A 22,451-nucleotide genomic window follows, 5' to 3' on the forward strand; every position below is an offset into this window, starting at 1 on the left:
CCAGATGGGACGAGCGCCACGTGCGGGAGCAGCCTGGGTGGGCGGGTCGGAGGCAAGTGGTGGGAGGTGATGGAGTCTGGATCCTTCCGTCCGGCCAGCACCCCCGGCCTGACGGAGGGGAGGGGGCTTCCTGCAGTTCCTGGGCAGGCCTGGCAGTGGTGCCAGCGTGTGGGCTTCGTGACGCCCCACGTCCTGCATCCCGCCCGCAGGCTGCAGCCCAGGACAGAGAACCTCCTGAGAGCCCTTGTTGCTGAGAAAGCCGACTGCCGAGACGCCTTGCTGGCTGCTTGGAGGAAAAACCCCAAATGTGAGTCTGACCGGGGAGGGTGCCCCATGGCGAGGGCACTGCGGGGGGACAGGATGGGGCCACCGAGGGAGCCCAGGGTTAGCGGGAGGGTCTGCCCTGCGGCGGGCGGGCAGGTGGGCACAGAGCCGCTCTGACCGTCCTCCCTCCCACCCCTGCAGACCTGCTGGCCGAGTACTGCGAGTGGTTCCCGCAGGCCGTGCACGCCAACGTCGAGAAAGCCTGGCCGCCCACTCCTGACCGCTGACCCGGTGCCGGCCTGCGGGGCCGAGGACTGGCCTGTGGACCCAGGGGGCTGGCGGTGGCCGGTGTCCGCCATGGTCACTCTGACCCCAGACTGCGCCCAGGAGGCAGGTGGAGCCCCTGGACACCCTTGGTCATCTTGGCTCGATTCTGGGCACAGCTTGCTGCCGCCCTGGGCAATCCCACGCGGGGTGACTTTTGTAACTCTTTATTACAGGGTGGGTCATGGTTTTATCTCCCATGCTGGTCCTGCTTTAAACGTGCTCTATGGATGACATTAGTCCCTTGTAGAGCAGCAGGGCTGGCTGGAGGGTGAAGGCGACCACGGGCCCTTCTTCCGCGCCCTGTTCCCTGCGGGTGTGGTGCACCCTGCCCACAGCCAGCGAGGTCCCCCAAGGCTCCCGCCGGCTCCTGTGGAGTGGGCGTCCCCTCCCCGGCGTCAGCTCCCCGCTGGCTACGTTGCTGTAATAAACCTTAACTGTGACAGCAGGTGTATATCGCGTCTACTGAGTTCTTTGGGCCAACCTCTGAACGTGGGGGTGGTCCGGGGACATCCTGCACGTGCGCACACACACACATACGTGGAAACTAGTTTGGATGGATGCTCGTGAATGTGTTAGTGGTAATCCCGTGGCACAGTGAGCCTGTAGAGGTTGATACTTTTTCTCACTTTTACTTAGGTATTTTTCCTGAATCAGTTTGTGTTCATATAAACGCATAGATTCAGTAATTCCCTGGTGGGCCACTGCAGGGGGCACGGGTTCGATCCCTGGTTGGGGAACTAAGATCCTGCAAGCCGCGCAGCACAGCCAGAAAATTAAAAAATAAACACAAATTCTGTAATACAAATACATACGTAAGACAGAACAACAGAGATACGTGTTTAATATTCCAAAACTATTCACTTTCTCCACAGCCTAGCTACTAACCCTACCGTTCCCCCAAACTAGGCGGTCTCCCCTACCCCACTTCCCCCGCGCTTAAGCCATCTGCAAGGTCTGTTAGTCACCTCCGGGGTTTGTCCAGAACCCCCTCGTGTTCCCCACTTCCACTGCTGTGCCGTCCCCACCTCCGCTTCCAGCAAGCCTCCAGCAGCTCCCCCTTGGGCCATGGCAGTGGCTTCCTGGCGGGTCTCATGTCCGCCCTGCCCGCCCATGGTGGACTCCACATGACAGCCAGAGGGAGCTGTTTTAAAACCTGAGTAAATCATGTCCTTCCCCTGCAACAGGCCTTCCAGTGTCTCGAAAGATTCAACCCTCTCCTTCCCTCATTCATTAAACATGCACAGGGCTTTTTTCTGTCCCTTCAATGCAGATTCCTCCCCCTACCCCCCTTCAACCTCAGGGCCTTTGCACCTGCCATTTCCTCTTTCTGCAGACAGGCCCGCCCCCCTGACACTTTATCTACGGAAGCCTCCACGTCCTCCCCCTTTAGTCTCCATCTCATCACAATTACCGTATTCATGAAGCTCATTGCTACTTGCTTATTGCTAGTTTCCTACACTGGAATACTGAGGACAGGAGGGCTGAGAAACCTTGCCTGTGGTATCCGGGGATACAAGGGTACTTGACACTAGCTGAGCACACAGTAGGCGCTCAATGTGTCCACATCTCTTGGCACTAGGCGCTCAGGAGTCACGGAATGAGTGGCCAGTTGCAAAACCCTCCTTAGAAATCCAGTGTTTTCGAACTGCTTGATGACATGAATCACTAGGGGTGTCTGTTTAAAAACGCAGCCCACTGCTGACCTGAATCCCAATCTCCAGGGGAGGGGACGCGGGCATCTGTGATTGAGACCAAGGGCGTTTGACTAGCGCCGCCCTCTCCAACGGAGCTCCCTTCTTAAGCCAGCTGATGCGGGGGATTTGGGTCCCCTTCCCTGCTTTGCCTTCTGGTCGTGTGACTGTGATCCAGAGGGGGAAAAAAATAATCGTAGGTGAAAACGTGGAGATGCCGGGGATTGAACCCGGGGCCTCATACATGCAAAGCATGCGCTCTACCACTGAGCTACATCCCCAGATCCGCGAAGACGGTTCCTCGAAGTGAGGATATAGGAAGTAGCGACTTCGCTCCTTCATGTTTTTTCCGTTCTGGAGGCTCAGCGCCTTCAGAGACGCAAGTAAGTCTTTCCCGTCCCAGGAAGCCCACCAACCAGGGGCGCCCGGCCCTGCGCCCGTGGAGACCAGTGTCCGGAGTAGACGGGTGCGGCAGCCGGAGACTGGTGTTTCTTTATGGGTGTGGCGGGAGACGACATACCATAGCTCATCCTCGTTAGTATAGTGGTGAGTATCCCCGCCTGTCACGCGGGAGACCGGGGTTCGATTCCCCGACGGGGAGACTGTGTGATTGTTTTAACTCACTCCAACACACACACCCAAAAAGACATTTGGAGCTTCTCCAAAATGACATGACTATGATAGATATGCGTGGAACCGTGCATATTTGGTTTTCGGAAGATGTCCATTTCCTCAAGAAGATAGTGGAAAAGACTGCATACTCAGCCATGAGCACTATAGGCTCCCTTCTATGTAAGAATAAATATACATAGTGAGTATATTCGTGTTAATCTTTCTGATCGGATTACAGCAACAACTAGAGCGAACGTTATATAGCTCCCATCATGCACCAGGCAGTATTCGTAAGCGCTTTACAGGTGTGCACCCATTTAATCCTCACAATAAGCCTAGTAGGGGCGATTTTATCCCATCAGACAGATGAAATGCAGGCACAGAGCGTGGATCCAGTAACTTGTCCGAGGTCACGTGAATCAGTCTGATCTAGACCCTGGTTACTTCTGGGGAGAAGGACTGGGATAAGGTGGGAGTGACTCTGCCTTTCCGTTCGGTAGTTTTCTGGACTGTTTGAATTTTTTTTTTTTTTTTTTCGCTCTCCTTCCCTTCCTTCCTTCATTTCTTCCTTACTCGATTTTTATCAAATTGGTACACTTAGTTTTTCAAGAACTACTACGCGTTCGTGAAAAGCAGCAGTAGGGTCCCCCGCTGTATCCCCTTGCTCCTGAAGGAATTTAGAACATCCCGTTTTGGTGTACTGTTTATTTTGAGCTGTCAGCACCTCACTGGTCTCCTTGCTGCCACTTGAGCCCCTCCTGTCCATTCTCCATACAACAGTCAAGGGAGACTTTAAGAGGTAAATCATATCCCTCACTCCCCAGCAGCTTTCCAACACAAAAGAAAGTACAAAGCATTCACCGTGGCTTTCAAGGCTGGCAAGATCTGGCCTCTGCCCACCTCTTTGTCCTTGCCTCCTATCTTCTGTCCCCTCAACCTCTTCACCTCTTCCACGCTGACTTTCTTTCCATTCATATAACTCCCCGGACTCTGTTTCAGCCTCAGGGCCTTTGCATCAGCTGTTGCCTCTGTTCCAGAGGCTCTTCCCCCAGCGGGGTCTTCATTCTCCAAGTCTTCTCAGCACTCTCTCCTTCTCTTACTGCCCCCATCCCAGGTGTTCCATCCCATCACTACCATTTAATTTGCTTCTTAGCATTCCTATTATGACGAACTATTTTGTTACTGTATTTGTGACTGGGTTACAGGGTCATTAGGTGCTTAGCAAACACTTATTAAATGACTTCACATCATGAAGGACGTCCACACTTGTTCATCCTGTCCCAGACAACACTCCCCAGCCACCCGTCTCCCAAAGGGCAGGGAAGCAGAGAGAGCCGAACCTGGATGCCGACCTGTTGATTTCTTCGTGCCTTGAAGCCGAGCAGCTGCCACAGGTGGGATGGCCATGCTTGGAGGCCGGATCTGAGTCACTGCCCCAAGGAAAGCCCATATGGCCTCCCACATGCCTTGGCGTGGTCAGCCTCCCTGCCATGCCTTGGGCTGCTTGGGGAGCTGCACCCAAGGGGAAACCTTGTTCAGTTGAGCAGAGAAGGGAGCCTGAGAAAGCGGAGCTCTGAGCCAGGTAATATTCGTTCTTTCCTTAATTCAGCAAATATTTTTAAGCACCTATTAAGTGCCAGGCACTGCTGTCGGCCTTAAGCGATACAGCAGTGACAGAGGCTGATGAGTTCCCTGCCCGTCGTGGGTCTGTCATTCTAGCCGGGGGGACAGATAATGGACAAGGAAAACAATACCTAAGCTAACAGTAAACAATAAAGGGCTGGGGTCGCGTAGGGAGGCATGATCAGGGAAGGCTTCTCGGAGGCGGTGGCTTTGAAGGACGAGAAGGGGCGGGTGCGGGGCGAGCCTGGCAGGCATGCGTTCCCGCCGACCCTGGTTCCTCAGCAGCGGATCCCCAGGTCGAGGACCCAGGGCCATTAGACGACGAGGAGGAGAGAAGCGCAGGCTAGAGGCGGCAGCAGCCGAAATAGCTCAGTTGGGAGAGCGTTAGACTGAAGATCTAAAGGTCCCTGGTTCGATCCCGGGTTTCGGCAGCATAACTTTTCTTCCCATGTGTCGGGGGAAAACAAAAAAGACAAAATGATTCTTTCAAATGAATAAAGGGGTTTCATTTTCTTTGTTTAAAACATTTCCGAGCAGTATCGAAGGGAAGCCAGAGGGTATGGGAACCGCCTCACAACTCCCCAACTGGAAAAATCCGACAAGACCAGGAGTTCCCTAACTCCGTTTCTTTCACTTCATAGACACTTAACCTCTGTTAGATGTCTGTTGGTTAATTTTTGCTGTTTATTAATTTTTGCTCTCTGAACCCTCACGGCTAAATCATGGACCAGGGAGGAAAAGTACTCTTTAAGATGGAATTAAATAAAGTGGGATTTTTCCTTCTTTTGTTTTGTAGGAAAAGATGAAATATCTAACCTTTTGGAACACGTGACTAGTTAGGGAACGCGGAATGTACCTTTAAGGGCAGAGCCGAAGGCACACTCATACAGCTAGTCCTCGTTAGTATAGTGGTGAGTATCCCCGCCTGTCACGCGGGAGACTGGGGTTCGATTCCCCGACGGGGAGGCGGCCTCTTTTCGAGCTTCAGTATATTTTCATTTCTCTTCCAAACAAATAACTTTCATAAAAATTCCTTACTCTTTGAAAGAAGCAACCTGGCAGGCAAGCGAGATTTGCACCGGCGGTTGTCTATCATCCGCTTGGTCGCAGTCACGGACGAGCGTCCTCACATCACATTGTTACAAGAAAGAAAAAGACAAAGTTCTTACGTTGAAGTGGAATTTTCCATTTTCTGCATGCCACAGCACCGCTGTCAAGTGTTTGGTTTATATAATGATCTCCCAGAATAAAACTGTCAACTCCTAAGTCCAGGAAATGTTCATTCTGCTGCAAATATTTCATCTTCTCATGTCTTGCGCCGGCCCAGAGGTTAGCCCTCAGAAAATGTCTATGGATTTGAGACGGGAGGTAAGGTGAGTCTAAACAGGACCGTTTTTTTGGTTTTACTTCAGTTGCAGACTCAGCTTCCTGAATATGACTATCATCCTTCCCGAGCTCCTAGTCTTCATTCATTTATTTGTCTGTTCATGTATTTGTTTTCACATTAATTCCATAAATATTTACTGAGTACTTATTATGTGCCAGGCACTGTTCAAGGCTCAGGGGATAGAGCAGGAAACAAAACAGGCAAGGCTCTGCCCTACTGAGCTTAGGACCAAGGCATGGACACAGGCAATAAGCAAATTGTATAAACACAGGTTCTGAGAGTGATAAATGCTATGGAGAAAAACAAAACAAATCGAAGTGATGCGATAGCGAATGCATGGGATTCACAGGTCCCTTCATTTGAAAAAAAATTTTTTTTTAATTAAAAAAAAAAAATCTTGGCCACACCGTGCAGCATGCAGGATCTATTTCCCCGACCAGGGATCAAACCCGCAGCCCCTGCAGTAGAAGGGCAGAGTCTTAATCACTGGACCACCAGGGACGGCCCCACAGGTCCCTTTAGAGAGGTGGCCAGGAAGGCCTTTCTGAGGACCCCGGCAATGAAAAGAAGCCAATCATGAGGAGATCTGGGGAACAGCTTTCCAGACAGCGGGAATGGCAAGTGCAAAGGCCCTGAGGTGCATAGCAGCCTGGTCGCCTGAGGAACAGCTAGGAGGCAGGTGTGGCTAGAGTGCCCGTAGAGAGGAGCAGGGGAGTAAGGGAGGGACGTTAGGGGGTGGTCAACAGAGGCCAGATCACCGAGGGCCTTAAAGGCCAGAGTTAGGAGCATGGATTTGATTCTCAGTTTTACACAGAAAGCAAACATAATCGGGTTTGTTTGGAGCAGAACAATCGGGGCACCTGCTGAACTGACTACATCCCCTCAGCTCGCTCCCGAACCACGTCCAAAATACCACCACCTATGTTGCCATCCTTCTTCCGTTCTGTGGCTAAGGTCGCTCTCATGGCCGCCCTCTTGAGCTACAACAATAAGGACAGAGGATGGCTTTCAACGGAGCCCCATTCCGCAACTCACCCCATCGCCCTCCTGCTCTTTTCCTGTTTCACCAAAACAGTATCAGCAAAGCGTCAGTTCACACATGGGGTGAATATGAGAAGTAGTAGCCCTTCACTGGAGTTCATATAATAACAGCATTTTTAACAATGAGAACTGGCATTTCAGAACACGGGCCTCATACCAGGCACTGTTCTACACCTTCTCTGTGTAACTCATTCAATGGTCACAATCACCCTGTGAAGCAGTTACTATTCAAATCTCCATTTCACAGATGAGGCCCAGAGAGGTGAGGTAATGAAATCACAGCTGCTGGGTCCAGTGTCCCGGGCACCAGCTCATTTGGGACTTTACTATGAAGGGTTTCAGGTACTGGCAGGTTGTAAGGGAGATGATTAGTTAAGGACTGAGGTGGCAGTGTATTTTTGGGTGCATTCTCCACATCATAGTAAAGTGACTCTATTTCTTGCCAGGAAATCTCAGGTGCTGGTGGAAAGAGGCGTAGCCTCACTTTTCAGTGTTCTCCTTGTCTCTCACCGAACCAGTGAGTGGCACCGTGATGACTTGAAGGACACTCCATACGCACTGTGACTTCTCTCCCCTTGGAGAGCACTCTGGAAAAGAGGTGCTAATTGACAGCTAAGGAATGGCTCTTTTCAGTGAGTTATCACAAAGAGATTCCTTCCTTCCTCAGCGTTTTAGTGGGGGTGGATCTGTTTTTTTTTAGTTTGCTCTGTTTTTTTTTTTGAATATATCTTTTTTTAATTGAAGTGTTGTGTTAGTTTCAAGTGTATATATGTATATATTCTTTTTCAGATTCTTTTCCGCTGAGGGTTCATGTTAACATTCAGAGCTCTTTTTTTTTTTTTTTTGTCTGCATTGGGTCTTCATTGCGGTGCACGGGCTTCTCACTGCGGTGGCTTCTCTTGTTGAGGAGCTCGGGGTCTAGGCGCTCAGGCTTCAGTAGTTGCGGCTTGCAGGCTCAGTAGTTGTGGCTCGCGGGCTCTAGAGCACAGGCTCAGTAGTTGTGGTGCACGGGTTTAGTTGCTCCGCAGCCTGTGGAATTTTCCCGGGCCAGGGCTCAAACCCATATCCCCTGCATTAGCAGGCGGATTTTTAACCACTGCGCCACCAGGGAAGTCCCAACATTCAGAGTTCTTGTTGGAGAAAAAGAAAAAGAAAAATAATAGGTCTGCAAACCTCACAGTCACCAAAGGTTGGCATGGTTTTAAAGACCAGGAAACCGGAGATTTCTGGGTGGAGGTGCAATGGGGGCAATGTCCTTATTTATTGGAAAGAAACTCTTTTATTTTCTGTTCCTTCTTTTCTGTCTGTGAGGAGCAACATTCAAGAATAGGTCTGTCTCCCTTTGCTCCTTGGTTCCGGTATCAGCTGGAATTTCAGCGGCAGAGCTATGAAGGACGGGTCTAGTTGGGAAACATAAAACGATTTATTTTGATTTGCTTTAAACTTTAACACCCATTTAAGTATACAACATTTTAATTTAGGGGAAAAAAAAATCTAAAGAATAGACTATAGCAGAGAATTTCAGAAAGCAGAACGAAAGGGGCGGGGGATGTAGCTCAGCGGTAGAGCGCATGCTTTGCATGTATGAGGCCCCGGGTTCGATCCCCGGCATCTCCAATACACCTTTTCTGATTTTTTTTTTTTTTTTTTTTTTTTTTTTCCCCAAATTTCTGCCCCTGTTCATCATACAAACACCATGTACATGATTATAACAGGTATTACTCCTCCGGTCACTACTTGGAAGTGGGATTTTCACAATAGGTGGGATCTGCCCTTCCTGAAGTCCCTAACACTCCAAATGTAATTTTGTTAGAAGAGGCAAAGGGAAGCAGTTCCAAGAAACATGTAAAGGCAAAACCTGACATGATGACTGAAACCACGGCAAAAGTGAGAATGATCATTTAGGGAATTTACCCTATGCTTCCTGGCATTGTGACTGCAGTAAAAGGCCTGGAGGCCTGGTGACTCATTCCCGGCCATCAGACGGCAAGCGTGGACGTCGTTCAAAGGTCTGAGCGTCTGTGCGGGCCCTTGCCCTTTATTTGTGCTCTCAATAACTCCCTCTGAAAATGGAGCCATTTTCAGAGGGAGCCACCCAAAAGGAAACCAGCAGACACAGCAGGCGGGATTGTGCTTCCTGCTTCCTCGGCGACAGGCCACGTCTGAACGCATGAATGGCTGTGGCGCACATACTGTTTAAACCTATGTTTATACACTGTACTTTATCATTAAAAATAAAAGCTATTTTCTTAAAAGAAGGGGTCCTGTTGCACTCTGGGTTCGGTGGTTCTTCGTCTGCAGAAATAACGAATTCCTCATCCATCAAATCCTGTCTCTCATTTGATTTGCCCTCATGTTTTAAATCATTAAAACATCTCATCTTAGAGCTGGAGGGATCTGACTCTGTACAGCCTTCGTTTTTTGCGATGAAACAAATTCATGAAATGACTCACCCAGTTGGGGAGTGGAGTACTGGTGACAGCTTCTTTTTGTAATGAACTTCCGTGAAGGTTATTTCTCCCTAAATGTCAACAAGGTTTTAAGAGAACAAAACGTTGAGGTTATCTCTAAAGTTATCAGGCCTCACATGAAACGAATCATACGCTTCTGTTTTACTTTGTATCTTATGCTTAAATATTTCTAATAGCACAATGACAAGGAAAAAAAACACCATAAGGAAAAAAGAACAAGGTATGCTGGGAAATGGAGCTTTCTAGAAAAGATGTCATAAATCTTTGAAAAAAATGTTTCCCAATGATTAGATTTGATTTTACAATTAAAAAAATCAAAGTCCATTATATGAGGTACCAAAGGTAGTCACAGTCTTGCGACTTCCCGGCGGTCTAGTGGTTAAGCCTCCGCGTTCCCACTGCAGGGGGACCCAGGTTCGATCCTGGTCTAAGATCTAAAATAAAAAAAACTAGTCAAATTCATAGAAACAGAAAGAATGATGGTTGCTAAGGGCTGGGGGTGAAGGGTTAGTGTCTAATGGGTACAGAGTTTCAGTCTTGCAAGATGAAGAGTGGAGACGGATGGCGGTGATGGCTGCACAACAGGGTGAAAGTTGAAAGATAGCAGAACATGCCCCTGACGTTATTTTGAGCTATCGCGCTTGAAAAACAGCAAATGCAAAGCGAGGCTTTCACTGAACTCCCCTTCTCCGCCCAAAGACAGATCCTTCAAAAGGAACTCCATGGTCCTAGATCCCCTCCCCAGGAGTTTCACCAAGCAGGGAAGATTGGCTTTTGACACAGGAGAGACTAAAAGTTGATACCAAACTGTGTCACAAGCTATCATATCTCTATCCAGTCTTCTATTCTCCCAGTAAAAATCATTTACTCTCCCTTAAGGGGACTTTCCCTGTTAAGATGGTATTTAAGCCTAAATTCTAAAGTCACATCTTTGAGTGACACATTTTCCCTCCGGGGTATCTCCCATATATTCAAGACGTGTGCATGTTAATAAATTATTGTGCTTTGTTTTGTTTTGTTCCTCTTGTTAATCTGTCTTTCATTACAGGCATCTCAGCTAAGAACTCAGAAGGGTAAAAGGAAAATTATTTTTCCTCCCCTACAATATACTTAACACTACTGAACTGTACACTAAAAAATGGTTGGGATGATATATTTTGTGTGTATTTTGCCACAATTTAAAGACAACAAATTAAAACACAAAACAAAGACCCGGTAAGTTAACTAACTCCTTAAAGTTCCTATACTAGGCAAAACTGGGGACTGGAGCTTCGGTCTGATTTTCTGACTGGTGGGGGATGAAATGGGTTATTTTGAAGCCAGAGCAGTTTGTTTTCTGCCACACAATGCAAATACACAAATGTAAGCAGGAAAAGGAACAGAGCCTCTAGGGCTTCTTCTTCTTCTTTCCCCGCCCCCCCCCCCCCCAAGCCGCAGATTCCCTTGACTTCCTTTTATGGTTATGTAACTGATGACAACACTAGGCAAACCTTTCCCATCCAGCTCTCCGATTTCACCCTTTCCCTTGGGAGGAAAATGTTTGCTGGTCGTTGTGCGAACAGTCTCATGATGCTGAGTTAAGCCCCATACAAGGTTGTGTGACCTTCAGGGGAGCTGAGTCCTTTGGGGGAAGGAGGAAAGGCCGGCGGACCAGCAGGCACCAGTCCAGCCCCCTGCAGCTCAACACCCAGGCCCTTTGTGAGCTCAGCTCATCACGTGCTCACGCCTGCCCACCAATCCCGCCTTGTTGCTGGGTCTCTGTCACTCTTCCATTGGTGCCAGCTCTGAAGCAATCCCTTCTGGGGCGCCTGCAAAAGATGGGTCAGTGGATGAAGGAGCTGAAAATGGATCCAGTGACTCAAGCGGCTTCTGGCACGTTCTAGCACATTGCATTCTAGGTCAGGGGATTTTAGGAGCGTGATTTGATACCCGATTCCTGAATCCAAGTGGGACATTTAGACTTTGGGAGCCCTTCTCAGCAAATAGAAAAGCAGTTGGAACAACAGCAACAAAAATCCTCTGTACAGCAGGGTTTATCAACCCAATGGATTACTGACATTGGGGACCGGGTAATTCTGTATTATGGGGGACCGTCCATTGAAGGATGTTTAGCAGCAGCCCTGGCCTTTATCACTAGATGCTAGTGGCACCCCTCACCCCCAATACCACAGTATGACAACCAAAAATGTCTCCTGGGAATTCCCTGGCAGTCCAGTGGTTACGACTCGGTGCTTTCACTGCTGTGGCCTGGGTTCAATCCCTGGTCAGGGAACTAAGATCCCGAGAGCGGAGAGGGGGCCAAAAAAAAAAAAAAATGTCTCCAGACATGGCCAAATGTCCACCGATGGGCCAAATCACTCGTGGTTGAGAACCACTGCTCCAAATAAACAGCAGCCACCTGTCTTTGGGGAGGTCATTTTTCCCTCCCCTCCCCCTCACCTCAGTGCGCTTGGACAAATGTTTATTACTATTTGCTTCAACTGAACCCACAGTTACACTTAAGTTAGGGACCGCAGGGGTGGTGCAGAGAATTTTTCTGCCAGAGGCAACACAGTGTTCTCAGCTCATAAGAATGTTGTTTTCTCTTTGAAGATAACCCTGGGCCCATTCCCCACCCTTTGAGCCTCTCTTCTCCCTCCTCTCCCCCTCTTTCTCCTTCTTTCCCTCCCTTGCCTCTGAAATCAGGCCTGTTTTTCTCTGTACCTTTTGGACCATGAAGAAAACTATGTCACAAAACTCGTGACTCAGCCTTGAAACAACAGGAATCACAAGGCTTGCAGGAAAGGAACAGCCAAAAGCAAACAGGGTGTGGTTTGAAGCCAGGTCTGGTCACCTGAGAAAGAACCTCAGCTTTTTGTTCCTCTGAAAACTCCTTTCTGAAATTTAGGGAGAAAAAAAGAAAAAAACTTTATAAAGAGCCTTGCTGTTCTGTTCCTTTAAACCCCCTTTCCAAAAAGTTAGAAATAACCTTCACGGAGGTCTGTATTGGAAGTCACTGTGAAACTGGCAGAAATGCGTCTCGGGGTTGGAGGCTCTGAGGAGCTCCAGTTCGTTATGTCTCAGCGCAGAAAGAATTCAGCGAGAGGCAAAGTGATAGATAAGGAATGATTTATTAGAATAGGACGCTTGTGAGGTTTCCAAGCCGGTGGGCGAGAGGGGGCTGCACCCCAAGAACTTAGCAGGCTGCAGTTTTAGAATCCAACAAAAAGTGGGGAGGGGGAAAGACCACCTTCTTCCTCATTCTTTTTTTTTTATTAAGTTTTTTTGTTTTTTTGTTTTTAAATCAGTCATCAATTTTATACATATCAGTGTATACATCCCCACCGCGGTTTTCCCCCCTTGGTGTCCATACGTTTGTTCTCTACATCTGTGTCTCAACTTCTGCCCTGCCTCATTCTTGAGTAGACGTTAAGCTTCCCTCATCAGTTCCTCCTCCATGTCAGGGAGGGGAGTTTTCTTGTCCCTCCATCGTCAAGTCAGGACTGTCATGGCACAGTGGAAATGAGCTAAAAGGTGGTAACATATATTAAAAATGGTAAATCATCTCAGGTTTCAGTATAATGTCACCCTTTCCTTATATGTTTGTTTTTAGTATGCCCAGAGGAATGTGTCCTGGGAATCATTAAGTTACTGAGCTCACTGGGCAGGATGTGGGTCTCCTTCCAGCGTTGTTTCGGGGCATGTCTCATGCTTCTGTTGCATGGGGGTTTTTTGCTAAGCAAGCCTGCTGGTTTTGTGGTTATGTAAACCTGCTTTCTTGAGTGAAAGACCCCTAAACTTACATACTTTTTTCTCTACTTACAATCCCCTAGTGGGATTAACTATAATATTTAATCACCAACTTTGTCTCTTTACTCTCTCCCTGTCAACTGGGGTCTCCTGCTAACCTGAAAAATGACATTTTATTTTTATTATTCATTTTAATTGCCCAGTAATAAATTCATTCTGAAAAATGTTAAAAATGATAAGAGGTTAAAGTCTATTTTGAAAATTGCTCAGACCGTCTTCATAAGTACATACACAGGTTACCAAAGAAAATATATAGCAGTTTTGTTCTGATTCACGTTTTAAGTATAATGTTTAAGTAATATAATGTTCATAATTTCAAGCAGGAATGTAGTCTTTTCCTAATGGCAGAACATGTTTTAGTCAGTTGCCCCTTTTTCTATATATATATATTTGAAGCCTTTAAGGGTAAAAATTAAAAACACCCTCCCTCATTTGTACAAATAGGGAATATTTCTAGAAGAGTCCAGAAAGAACGGTGGCTGGGGAACTGAAGGCATGAGAAAGATTTTCCACTGTAAACTTCAAAAAAATCTGTTGGCATCATGTTCATATATTTCAAAATACTTTAAAAATCTGCTGGAGAAATGACATAGAGATCATAAAATAGATTGTCATAAAAAAAGGAAAAAGATCTAACTGACGATATTTTTCTCTTCTTTTACCCAAAGGGAATCTGCCTAGAGAATTAAATTTTATATTTGGGATATTAATTTTTTTTCCCCAGGAATAAACAGAACTTAAGATTCAATAAGTATCTTCTTAAAATCTCGGGCTTAAATAGGTTTGATTTCTGATTTCTGAGCTCAGCTAAATGTCAACAGAATTCAAATTCCAACGCCTCCCTGTTGATAATCAAGCACAAACCAGGAAGGCTGAAGAGCAATCTGGAAAGTTCTGTCACCTTTCAAGTCCAGGGCAAAGAGTTTTACACAGCTGTGTGGAATTTCTGCTATTCTTTTCAAAACTCAATGTAGACCTGCCATAGGCATTTCTCCCTTGGAAACTTAGTTTTCACTCCTGTGTTCTGAGGAATTCCCGAGGCTCTTGACGACCCGTCTGAGGCGGGCTTGAGGCCGCGGCCCCGGGATTTGTCGAGTCATTCGTCTTGTCCCGGTGCCCGCCCGGTGGGGGATGGGCGCGGCCGCCACAAGTTTGGGGGCTGGACCCCCCAGAGAGGCCTCGCGACGGGCTGAGGATGAGGGGGAAGTTCAGGGCAACAGAAACACTACCATTATCTAATGAGACTCACAATAAACACCCCTCTTTATTCGCGGGGGGGAAGGGCAGGGCGGGGTGTGCGCTGGGGGAGCGGGACCCCGACTCGGCGTGAGGCGCTCGGCCGGACGCCTGTCCGCCTAGGGCGGGTCTCGGGAACGGCGGGGCCCGCCCGGGCCGGGGGGAGGGGGCATCGAGGTCGGGCGGCGGAGACAGCCCGCTCCGGACGCCTGGACGACTCCACGCCGGGTTTTCACGCCGCCCGCTCCCCATTCTCCCTCCCCTCAAGTCGAGCCCCGGGCAAGTCCGCGGACGCATCGCTCAACGAGCGGGCTGATCCCTCCGCCCGGCCTCTCGGGACGGCGGCCCGCTCCGCGCCAGATTCGGCCCCAAAGCTCCAGTCTTCACAGGAGAGCATTTTATGAGTGGAATTAGTCGAGTCTGGGGTTTCTCTTCAGAGGGCAGGAGGGCTGCGAAAAGTAGTCCCTTCTCGGCGTTTCTGCGGAGGGATCCATCGGAGCGGCGCTACCTGTAACTATATAAGGAAGCGCCGGGGAGGCGGTGAGCAGGCAGTTTCGTGAAGGCTGAGAACTGAGTTGCGGTTCTTCTGTGTTTGCTGTCGCCACCACCACTTGGTGAGTAGGGGTCCCGGGGGTCTCGGGGGCGCGGGGGGGTCGACTTGCCCGCTGCGGCAGAGGGGGCAGCCGAGGCCTTCAGTCACCCGGGGCCCGCTAGCAGCAGGGTGATCCTGAGGGGGAGGAACGCGGCAAAATGGCGGCCGTTCCCCGTCTCTCGGAGGGAGAAGCCGGACTCGCAGCGGGCTGTGAGGTGGAAGAGGGAAGATGGGGGACGGGGTAGGGGACTGCGGCTGGAAGGGAAACGCGAGAGGCCCGTGAGGCCTCCATGGCGGCGGGGCCCAGCTTTTTGGGGAACGGGGTTGGGCAGTGTGTGAGGGAATCGAACATTAGGGCCCGGTTTGACTCGAGCGAGAACTCGGTTTCCCGTCCCAGTAAGGGGACGTTAACTGCCGATGCCACGGAGCCGTCGTGCACGCGCGATGGGGGAGGGGACCCGCTCGCCCCCGCGGTTACGAGACGTCATCCCTTCTGTGGGCTCATAAGCGAGGGTGGGGCCGCCTGCCGGGATGTGTGGAGGGAGAGTTTTTCTCGTCTCGGAGCACAAGGTTTGGGCGTGGGGTGGTCGCTGCCCTGTTGGCAGGGGACACACAGCCAGTGAGGGGGGAGGGTAAGTGAGGCCCGCGCATTGACTTGGGTCAGGTTTCCCTGCTTTTCTTTCGTAAGTGCATGAAACGTTGGTTTCGATCTTATTTGTCAAGCTTTCGAGTTTTTGGGCAGGTTAGTCGTTTGGCTAGTACATAGTGACGCATATCTTTGTAGCATTAGGTATGTGTTGACCTCTGAATTACCTGTTAAACGCTGGGGGTTTTTTTTGTGTTATTTTTTTTTGTTCCAACAGACAATGCAGATCTTTGTGAAGACCTTGACTGGTAAGACCATCACCCTGGAGGTGGAGCCCAGTGACACCATCGAGAACGTCAAGGGGAAGATCCAAGAAAAAGAGGGCATCCCCCCAGACCAGCAGAGGTTGATCTTTGCCGGGAAACAGCTGGAAGATGGGCGCACCCTGTCTGACTACAACATCCAGAAAGAGTCCACTCTGCACCTGGTCCTCCGCCTCAGAGGTGGGATGCAGATCTTCGTGAAGACCTTGACCGGTAAGACCATCACCTTGGAGGTGGAGCCCAGTGACACCATCGAGAACGTCAAGGCGAAGATCCAAGACAAGGAGGGCATCCCCCCAGACCAGCAGAGGTTGATCTTTGCCGGGAAACAGCTGGAAGATGGGCGCACCCTGTCTGACTACAACATCCAGAAAGAGTCCACTCTGCACCTGGTCCTCCGCCTCAGAGGTGGGATGCAGATCTTCGTGAAGACCTTGACCGGTAAGACCATCACCTTGGAGGTGGAGCCCAGTGACACCATCGAGAACGTCAAGGCGAAGATCCAAGACAAGGAGGGCATCCCCCCAGACCAGCAGAGGTTGATCTTTGCCGGGAAACAGCTGGAAGATGGGCGCACCCTGTCTGACTACAACATCCAGAAAGAATCCACTCTGCACTTGGTCCTCCGCCTCAGAGGTGGGATGCAGATCTTCGTGAAGACCTTGACCGGTAAGACCATCACCCTGGAGGTGGAGCCCAGTGACACCATCGAGAACGTCAAGGCGAAGATCCAAGACAAGGAGGGCATCCCCCCAGACCAGCAGAGGTTGATCTTTGCCGGGAAACAGCTGGAAGATGGGCGCACCCTGTCTGACTACAACATCCAGAAAGAGTCCACTCTGCACCTGGTCCTCCGCCTCAGAGGTGGGATGCAGATCTTCGTGAAGACCTTGACCGGTAAGACCATCACCTTGGAGGTGGAGCCCAGTGACACCATCGAGAACGTCAAGGCGAAGATCCAAGACAAGGAGGGCATCCCCCCAGACCAGCAGAGGTTGATCTTTGCCGGGAAACAGCTGGAAGATGGGCGCACCCTGTCTGACTACAACATCCAGAAAGAGTCCACTCTGCACCTGGTCCTCCGCCTCAGAGGTGGGATGCAGATCTTCGTGAAGACCTTGACCGGTAAGACCATCACCTTGGAGGTGGAGCCCAGTGACACCATCGAGAACGTCAAGGCGAAGATCCAAGACAAGGAGGGCATCCCCCCAGACCAGCAGAGGTTGATCTTTGCCGGGAAACAGCTGGAAGATGGGCGCACCCTGTCTGACTACAACATCCAGAAAGAATCCACTCTGCACTTGGTCCTCCGCCTCAGAGGTGGGATGCAGATCTTCGTGAAGACCTTGACCGGTAAGACCATCACCCTGGAGGTGGAGCCCAGTGACACCATCGAGAACGTCAAGGCGAAGATCCAAGACAAGGAGGGCATCCCCCCAGACCAGCAGAGGTTGATCTTTGCCGGGAAACAGCTGGAAGATGGGCGCACCCTGTCTGACTACAACATCCAGAAAGAGTCCACTCTGCACCTGGTCCTCCGCCTCAGAGGTGGGATGCAGATCTTCGTGAAGACCTTGACCGGTAAGACCATCACCCTGGAGGTGGAGCCCAGTGACACCATCGAGAACGTCAAGGCGAAGATCCAAGACAAGGAGGGCATCCCCCCAGACCAGCAGAGGTTGATCTTTGCCGGGAAACAGCTGGAAGATGGGCGCACCCTGTCTGACTACAACATCCAGAAAGAGTCCACTCTGCACCTGGTCCTCCGCCTCAGAGGTGGGATGCAGATCTTCGTGAAGACCTTGACCGGTAAGACCATCACCCTGGAGGTGGAGCCCAGTGACACCATCGAGAACGTCAAGGCGAAGATCCAAGACAAGGAGGGCATCCCCCCAGACCAGCAGAGGTTGATCTTTGCCGGGAAACAGCTGGAAGATGGGCGCACCCTGTCTGACTACAACATCCAGAAAGAGTCCACTCTGCACTTGGTCCTCCGCCTCAGAGGTGGGATGCAGATCTTCGTGAAGACCTTGACCGGTAAGACCATCACCCTGGAGGTGGAGCCCAGTGACACCATCGAGAACGTCAAGGCGAAGATCCAAGACAAGGAGGGCATCCCCCCAGACCAGCAGAGGTTGATCTTTGCCGGGAAACAGCTGGAAGATGGGCGCACCCTGTCTGACTACAACATCCAGAAAGAGTCCACTCTGCACCTGGTCCTCCGCCTCAGAGGTGGGATGCAGATCTTCGTGAAGACCTTGACCGGTAAGACCATCACCCTGGAGGTGGAGCCCAGTGACACCATCGAGAACGTCAAGGCGAAGATCCAAGACAAGGAGGGCATCCCCCCAGACCAGCAGAGGTTGATCTTTGCCGGGAAACAGCTGGAAGATGGGCGCACCCTGTCTGACTACAACATCCAGAAAGAGTCCACTCTGCACCTGGTCCTGCGCTTGAGGGGAGGTGTCTAAGTTCTCCCTTTTAAGCTTTCGACAAATTTCGTTGCACTTTTCTTTCAATAAAGTTGTTGGCATTCTCAAATAGTGTAATTTATTTATTTTTAATAAGTGTTAACAGAAGATTTTTAATTAGGGGTGGGGTGTGAGGGATCAATGTTTCGGTCTACCAGATGATTCTGTGGTAACCTGGAGGTAAGAAATGTCAGTAAAAGGTGGCCTTAATATGGAACTGTAGTGGGTGAGTATAAATAAAAACCAGACAAGTTGGAGGTTGCAGTTAGAATTTTCCATGTGGACGCTTAGATGTAGATGTAAAACTACTGACTTTAAAAATACTGAGTTTGGGTGTGGTCCCTGAGAGTGGGAGAGTTTCTGGAATACCAGCAGGGAGGAGCTGTTAGAGGGCAGGAGTGGTGGAAGGGAACCTACAGAAAAATCAGTTTTAGTACATAGCTCTGTTTAAATTCACATTGAGCTGCATAGAAAGTCGTTTGACTAGATGTTTCTTTTTAAAAAGGATGTGACTTTTTTTTGAATTTTATTTTTTATACAGCAGGTTCTTACTATCTATTTTATGCATATTAGTGTATCTGTGTCAATCCCAATCTCCCAATTCATCACACCACCACCACCCCCCGCCACTTTCCCCTCTTGGTGTCCATATGTTTGTTCTCTAGGATGTGGCAGTTTAATTTTTACTAAAGTCTCATTAGGCGTTAGGCTAGAAAGTTTAGTAGGAGTTAGTAGTTAGAGAAAGCTATTGTCATCATTTTTGCTAAGATAAGATTGTCAAGATTCCTTAATTTTATGTGACTAGATGAAAGATTTGTATATAGCTAAATTGGTGGGTGAAGCAGTTGGCTCTTGGGTCTTTTATAGTGACATTTACCCAATCAAATGCTACTGGTAAGTATCTTTGTATGTCATAACTAGAGCCAAAGGTGAAAGTTGCAGGGAAGTTGGTTTAATATAAGGAGCTGGCACTGGTTGGTAGGTACCCCTGAAGTCAGAGGCTTATTTGAAGGACTCGAAATAAGGGATTTTTCTCTCCAAAGAGCATCACGCCCGCCAGCTTCTCCCTTCCACTCTTCCACTTTTAGGGTATGCATGTGTAACTTCTGATGCAGAGGAAATTTTGTATTACTGCCAGTCCTAAAATACCTGAAGTCAACAGGCTTAAGTCCTCGCTTTAGGGAATCACAACTAGGAAATGCCATTTGAGAAGTTTGTCTTAGGCAAATCCGTTACTTATTGTGGGTTTTCACTTTATTGACACGAGAACATGTATAGTTCACTGGATTTCCATGATTCACCCATGCAAATGAACATACAGGTCGAGAAGCAACACTACAAAAATCCCTGGAACTCCACCAGCACCAGTAACCATGTCCAGTCACTGAATAGTTCTTGTGTAAGTAATTTTATTGCTCATTAAAAATAAGTGGTCATAGCATAGGAGAAAAACCTCAATAGCATCTTGAAAATGGTGGCTCTGCAGGACAGGTTTTGCAAGGTTCCTAAGGCCGTGTTAGTGATGAGTGCTTTGTCTTCAAGTGTGAGACGGTCAGTGGCTAGTGATGCTTCAGAACGTGGGGCTGGGTCAGCTCATGGGGGGGACCATGTGTGTGACGCGGAAGGATCTTGGCATTAGAGCATAAAGCTCTGGGGGCGTCCTAGGGGTGGGGATGCTCAATGGAGAACTTGCTGAGGAACACGTGGCTCCTTCCTGTCAAGTTTAACGAAAGGAATTGCTAATTACAGGTGTAAACACTAGAAAAGATTTGAAAAACAATTACAAACATTAAAATCAGTGATGGTACAAAATATATATAAATATATTAAATACTAAAATATGCATAAGATATAGTACAAACATTAAAATCAATGATGAAGTGAAAGTTCCACATAAGCTTACTCCCAGGAAAATGAGTATTATTTGCCTATTACTGTTTCTAATTACAATGTATACATACATTGTGTTTTATAAAGTCAAAGGTAGCCCACCTAAGTTCCTAAGTAGTTAACCATATTCCTTTCCAGTGATAACTAATTTTAAAGTTTGGTATTCCTTTGGGCTTTCCTCCTGTGTAGTAAATACATATAGTTGTATACATAAATACAAATAGGACCATTCACAACATAGTGTTTCTCAGCTTTTTTTAAAAAAACTAGGTAATTATGGACATCTTTCCATGCCAGCATATCAAGATCTCCATCATTCTTTTTAATACTCTAGTATTTCATTGTATAGATGACCTGTGACTACATCCTTATACACGTATCTGTCATATACTAATATTTTGAAAGGATAACAAAAATACAAGATTTCTATTTAATAAGGTTCTTGGGGATAATTTTAAAAATCAGCCTTAAAACACTTTTATAAATGATTGCTGTGTTTGTTACTGTCTCATATTTTCCTACTTTTATTTTTTTGAGTAGATGATACTTTAATGTGTTTCAGACATATAAAAAGTTTAAAACCGTATATAATGAAAAGTCTTCAATTTTGTCTCCCAGCCACTTGGTTCTCCACCTCCCCCAGTATGTGCTTTCAGAGTTTCTCTATGCATGTACAAGCAACTACTAATTATTAATTCCCCTTTATGCAAAAGGTAGCATACTGGCTTGCAGTCTGTCCTGCACCATGCTTTTTCACTTTGTCTTCTATAGTTTTGACAGAGTTCTAATATCCTTTCATTCTGTATAAAGGAAAAATACCTTTCATGTAATTTTCTCAAGAATAAAGACCACGAGAGCAACACAATCCCTAGTGAACATTTACAGGACCCTTCACCCAACAAATACAAGCATGACAGGAAAAATAGTGATATAGTGATGAATGAGAAGCGTTTCTATCATCAAGGGATTCTGAGTCTATTTAAAGAACAGAGATGCTAGACTTGCTCAGTTTCGTTGAATGATCTTAAAGCACCCCAAAGTTTAGTTTCACACTTGAGTTAATACTATGTAAGGATTCATTTACATAGATGTGATTGTGTGAATCTTGAGTAAACCAGAAGAAAAATGCGTGGCTCATACTTGTTTAGTGTTCCTTTTTATGTTTTGTCTGAAAGCACAACGAAGTCCTCGTCAAGTTATTATAAATATGGTCCTCAGAGAGGTATGCTGTTTAGAGATTGGCAAGCGCTTTTTAACTCAAGGATGTCAGCCTTAGTGTGCAGTGCTCTCTCTGCCGGAAGAGGGAGCTACTGGAACAGACTTTGGTTTAGTCATAAAGCCTGCAGCGCCCCCAAGCGGTGTGGTTGACTAGGCAATATGTGCTTTTACTTTTCTATTTCTCACAGTGGGCTGTTTACTTATTAGTAAAAGTTAATTTACTGTCCTCCCAAATGCCTTTTACTTTATCCTGTTTCTGCCAGTCCTGAAGCCATCTCTTTTTTTTTTTTTAATTTATTTTTTGGCTGCGTTGGGTCTTCGTTGCTGCATGCAGGTTTTTCTCTAGTTGCTGCGAGCGGGGCTACTCTTCATTGAGGTGCGCAGGCTTCTCATTGCGGTGGCTTCTCTTGTTGTGGAGCACAGGCTCTAGGCGCACGGGCTTCAGTAGTTGTGGCTCGCGGGCTCAGTAGTTGTGGGTCGCGGGCTCTAGAGCACAGGCTCAGTAGTTGTGACGCACGGGCTTAGTTGCTCCGCGGCATGTGGGATCTTCCCGGACCAGGGAACCCATCCCTGGTTCGATTGCATTGGCAGGTGGATTCTTAACCGCTGCGCCACCAGGGAAGCCCCAAGCCATCTCCTTTTCCATTCCAGCTGGAATGACGCCATAGCATCGAATGTAGCTATTATTCAACGTAGATTCTCTGTTTCTTACAGTATCTCATCAGATCTAACCCCTCAAAATGCCCTTCTCCCTGCTTCTCTTATCTGCTGACCACTTTCTTTTTCCCCATATGCTCCCTGACATTTTCTACTTCCTTGTTTCACTCCAGCTGCTCCCTCTTTCTAAAATACCACCTTTCCCCTATGTCTGACTTTAAAAAAAAAAGTCTATAGCCTTGGCTGCAGTAAGGAAAAAGCTGGGTTCCTGGG

General features: G+C 48.2%; 2 protein-coding genes, 1 long non-coding RNA gene and 5 other non-coding genes across 10 annotated transcripts in view; 6 read left to right on the top strand and 2 right to left on the bottom strand.

Annotated features, from left to right (window-relative positions):
* The window catches only part of DHX37 (DEAH-box helicase 37), a 30,249-nt gene extending 29,213 nt beyond the window's left edge, over window positions 1-1,036 (top strand). For both annotated transcript variants that reach the window (XM_059894192.1, XM_059894194.1), the window contains exons 26-27: window positions 210-307; window positions 466-1,036. In XM_059894192.1, the coding sequence (XP_059750175.1) occupies window positions 210-307; window positions 466-551 (184 nt within the window). In that variant the 3' untranslated portion in view covers window positions 552-1,036. The remainder of the gene's footprint in view (window positions 1-209; window positions 308-465) is intronic.
* Window positions 1,037-2,491: 1,455 nt separating this feature from the next.
* TRNAA-UGC (transfer RNA alanine (anticodon UGC)) lies at window positions 2,492-2,563 on the bottom strand. Its single transcript has one exon. It is a non-coding gene; the product is annotated as a tRNA-Ala (tRNA).
* A 248-nt stretch (window positions 2,564-2,811) lies between these two features.
* Window positions 2,812-2,883, top strand: TRNAD-GUC (transfer RNA aspartic acid (anticodon GUC)). The gene has a single exon. It is a non-coding gene; the product is annotated as a tRNA-Asp (tRNA).
* Window positions 2,884-4,875: 1,992 nt separating this feature from the next.
* Window positions 4,876-4,948, top strand: TRNAF-GAA (transfer RNA phenylalanine (anticodon GAA)). The gene has a single exon. It is a non-coding gene; the product is annotated as a tRNA-Phe (tRNA).
* Window positions 4,949-5,411: 463 nt separating this feature from the next.
* Window positions 5,412-5,483, top strand: TRNAD-GUC (transfer RNA aspartic acid (anticodon GUC)). The gene has a single exon. It is a non-coding gene; the product is annotated as a tRNA-Asp (tRNA).
* A 2,676-nt stretch (window positions 5,484-8,159) lies between these two features.
* Window positions 8,160-11,077, bottom strand: LOC132347588 (uncharacterized). Of its 2 annotated transcripts, none has more exons than XR_009497232.1 (4): window positions 10,907-11,077; window positions 9,754-9,850; window positions 9,399-9,466; window positions 8,160-8,345 (listed from the first exon to the last, which is right to left on the bottom strand). It is a non-coding gene; the product is annotated as an uncharacterized LOC132347588 (long non-coding RNA). The 2 variants fall into 2 exon arrangements; XR_009497233.1 differs by lacking the exon at window positions 8,160-8,345 and adding an exon at window positions 8,886-9,008.
* On the top strand, window positions 8,491-8,562 carry TRNAA-UGC (transfer RNA alanine (anticodon UGC)). Its single transcript has one exon. It is a non-coding gene; the product is annotated as a tRNA-Ala (tRNA).
* Window positions 11,078-14,947: 3,870 nt separating the features above from the next.
* Window positions 14,948-18,483, top strand: UBC (ubiquitin C). Its single transcript, XM_059893557.1, has 2 exons — window positions 14,948-15,055; window positions 15,897-18,483. The coding sequence occupies exon 2, from the start codon at window positions 15,900-15,902 to the stop codon at window positions 18,411-18,413; it is 2,514 nt and encodes an 837-aa protein (XP_059749540.1). The 5' UTR covers window positions 14,948-15,055; window positions 15,897-15,899; the 3' UTR covers window positions 18,414-18,483.
* Window positions 18,484-22,451: the final 3,968 nt, after the last annotated feature.

The sequence above is a fragment of the Balaenoptera ricei genome, chromosome 14 (genome assembly GCF_028023285.1).
Source record: "Balaenoptera ricei isolate mBalRic1 chromosome 14, mBalRic1.hap2, whole genome shotgun sequence".
Taxonomy (NCBI): domain Eukaryota; kingdom Metazoa; phylum Chordata; class Mammalia; order Artiodactyla; family Balaenopteridae; genus Balaenoptera; species Balaenoptera ricei.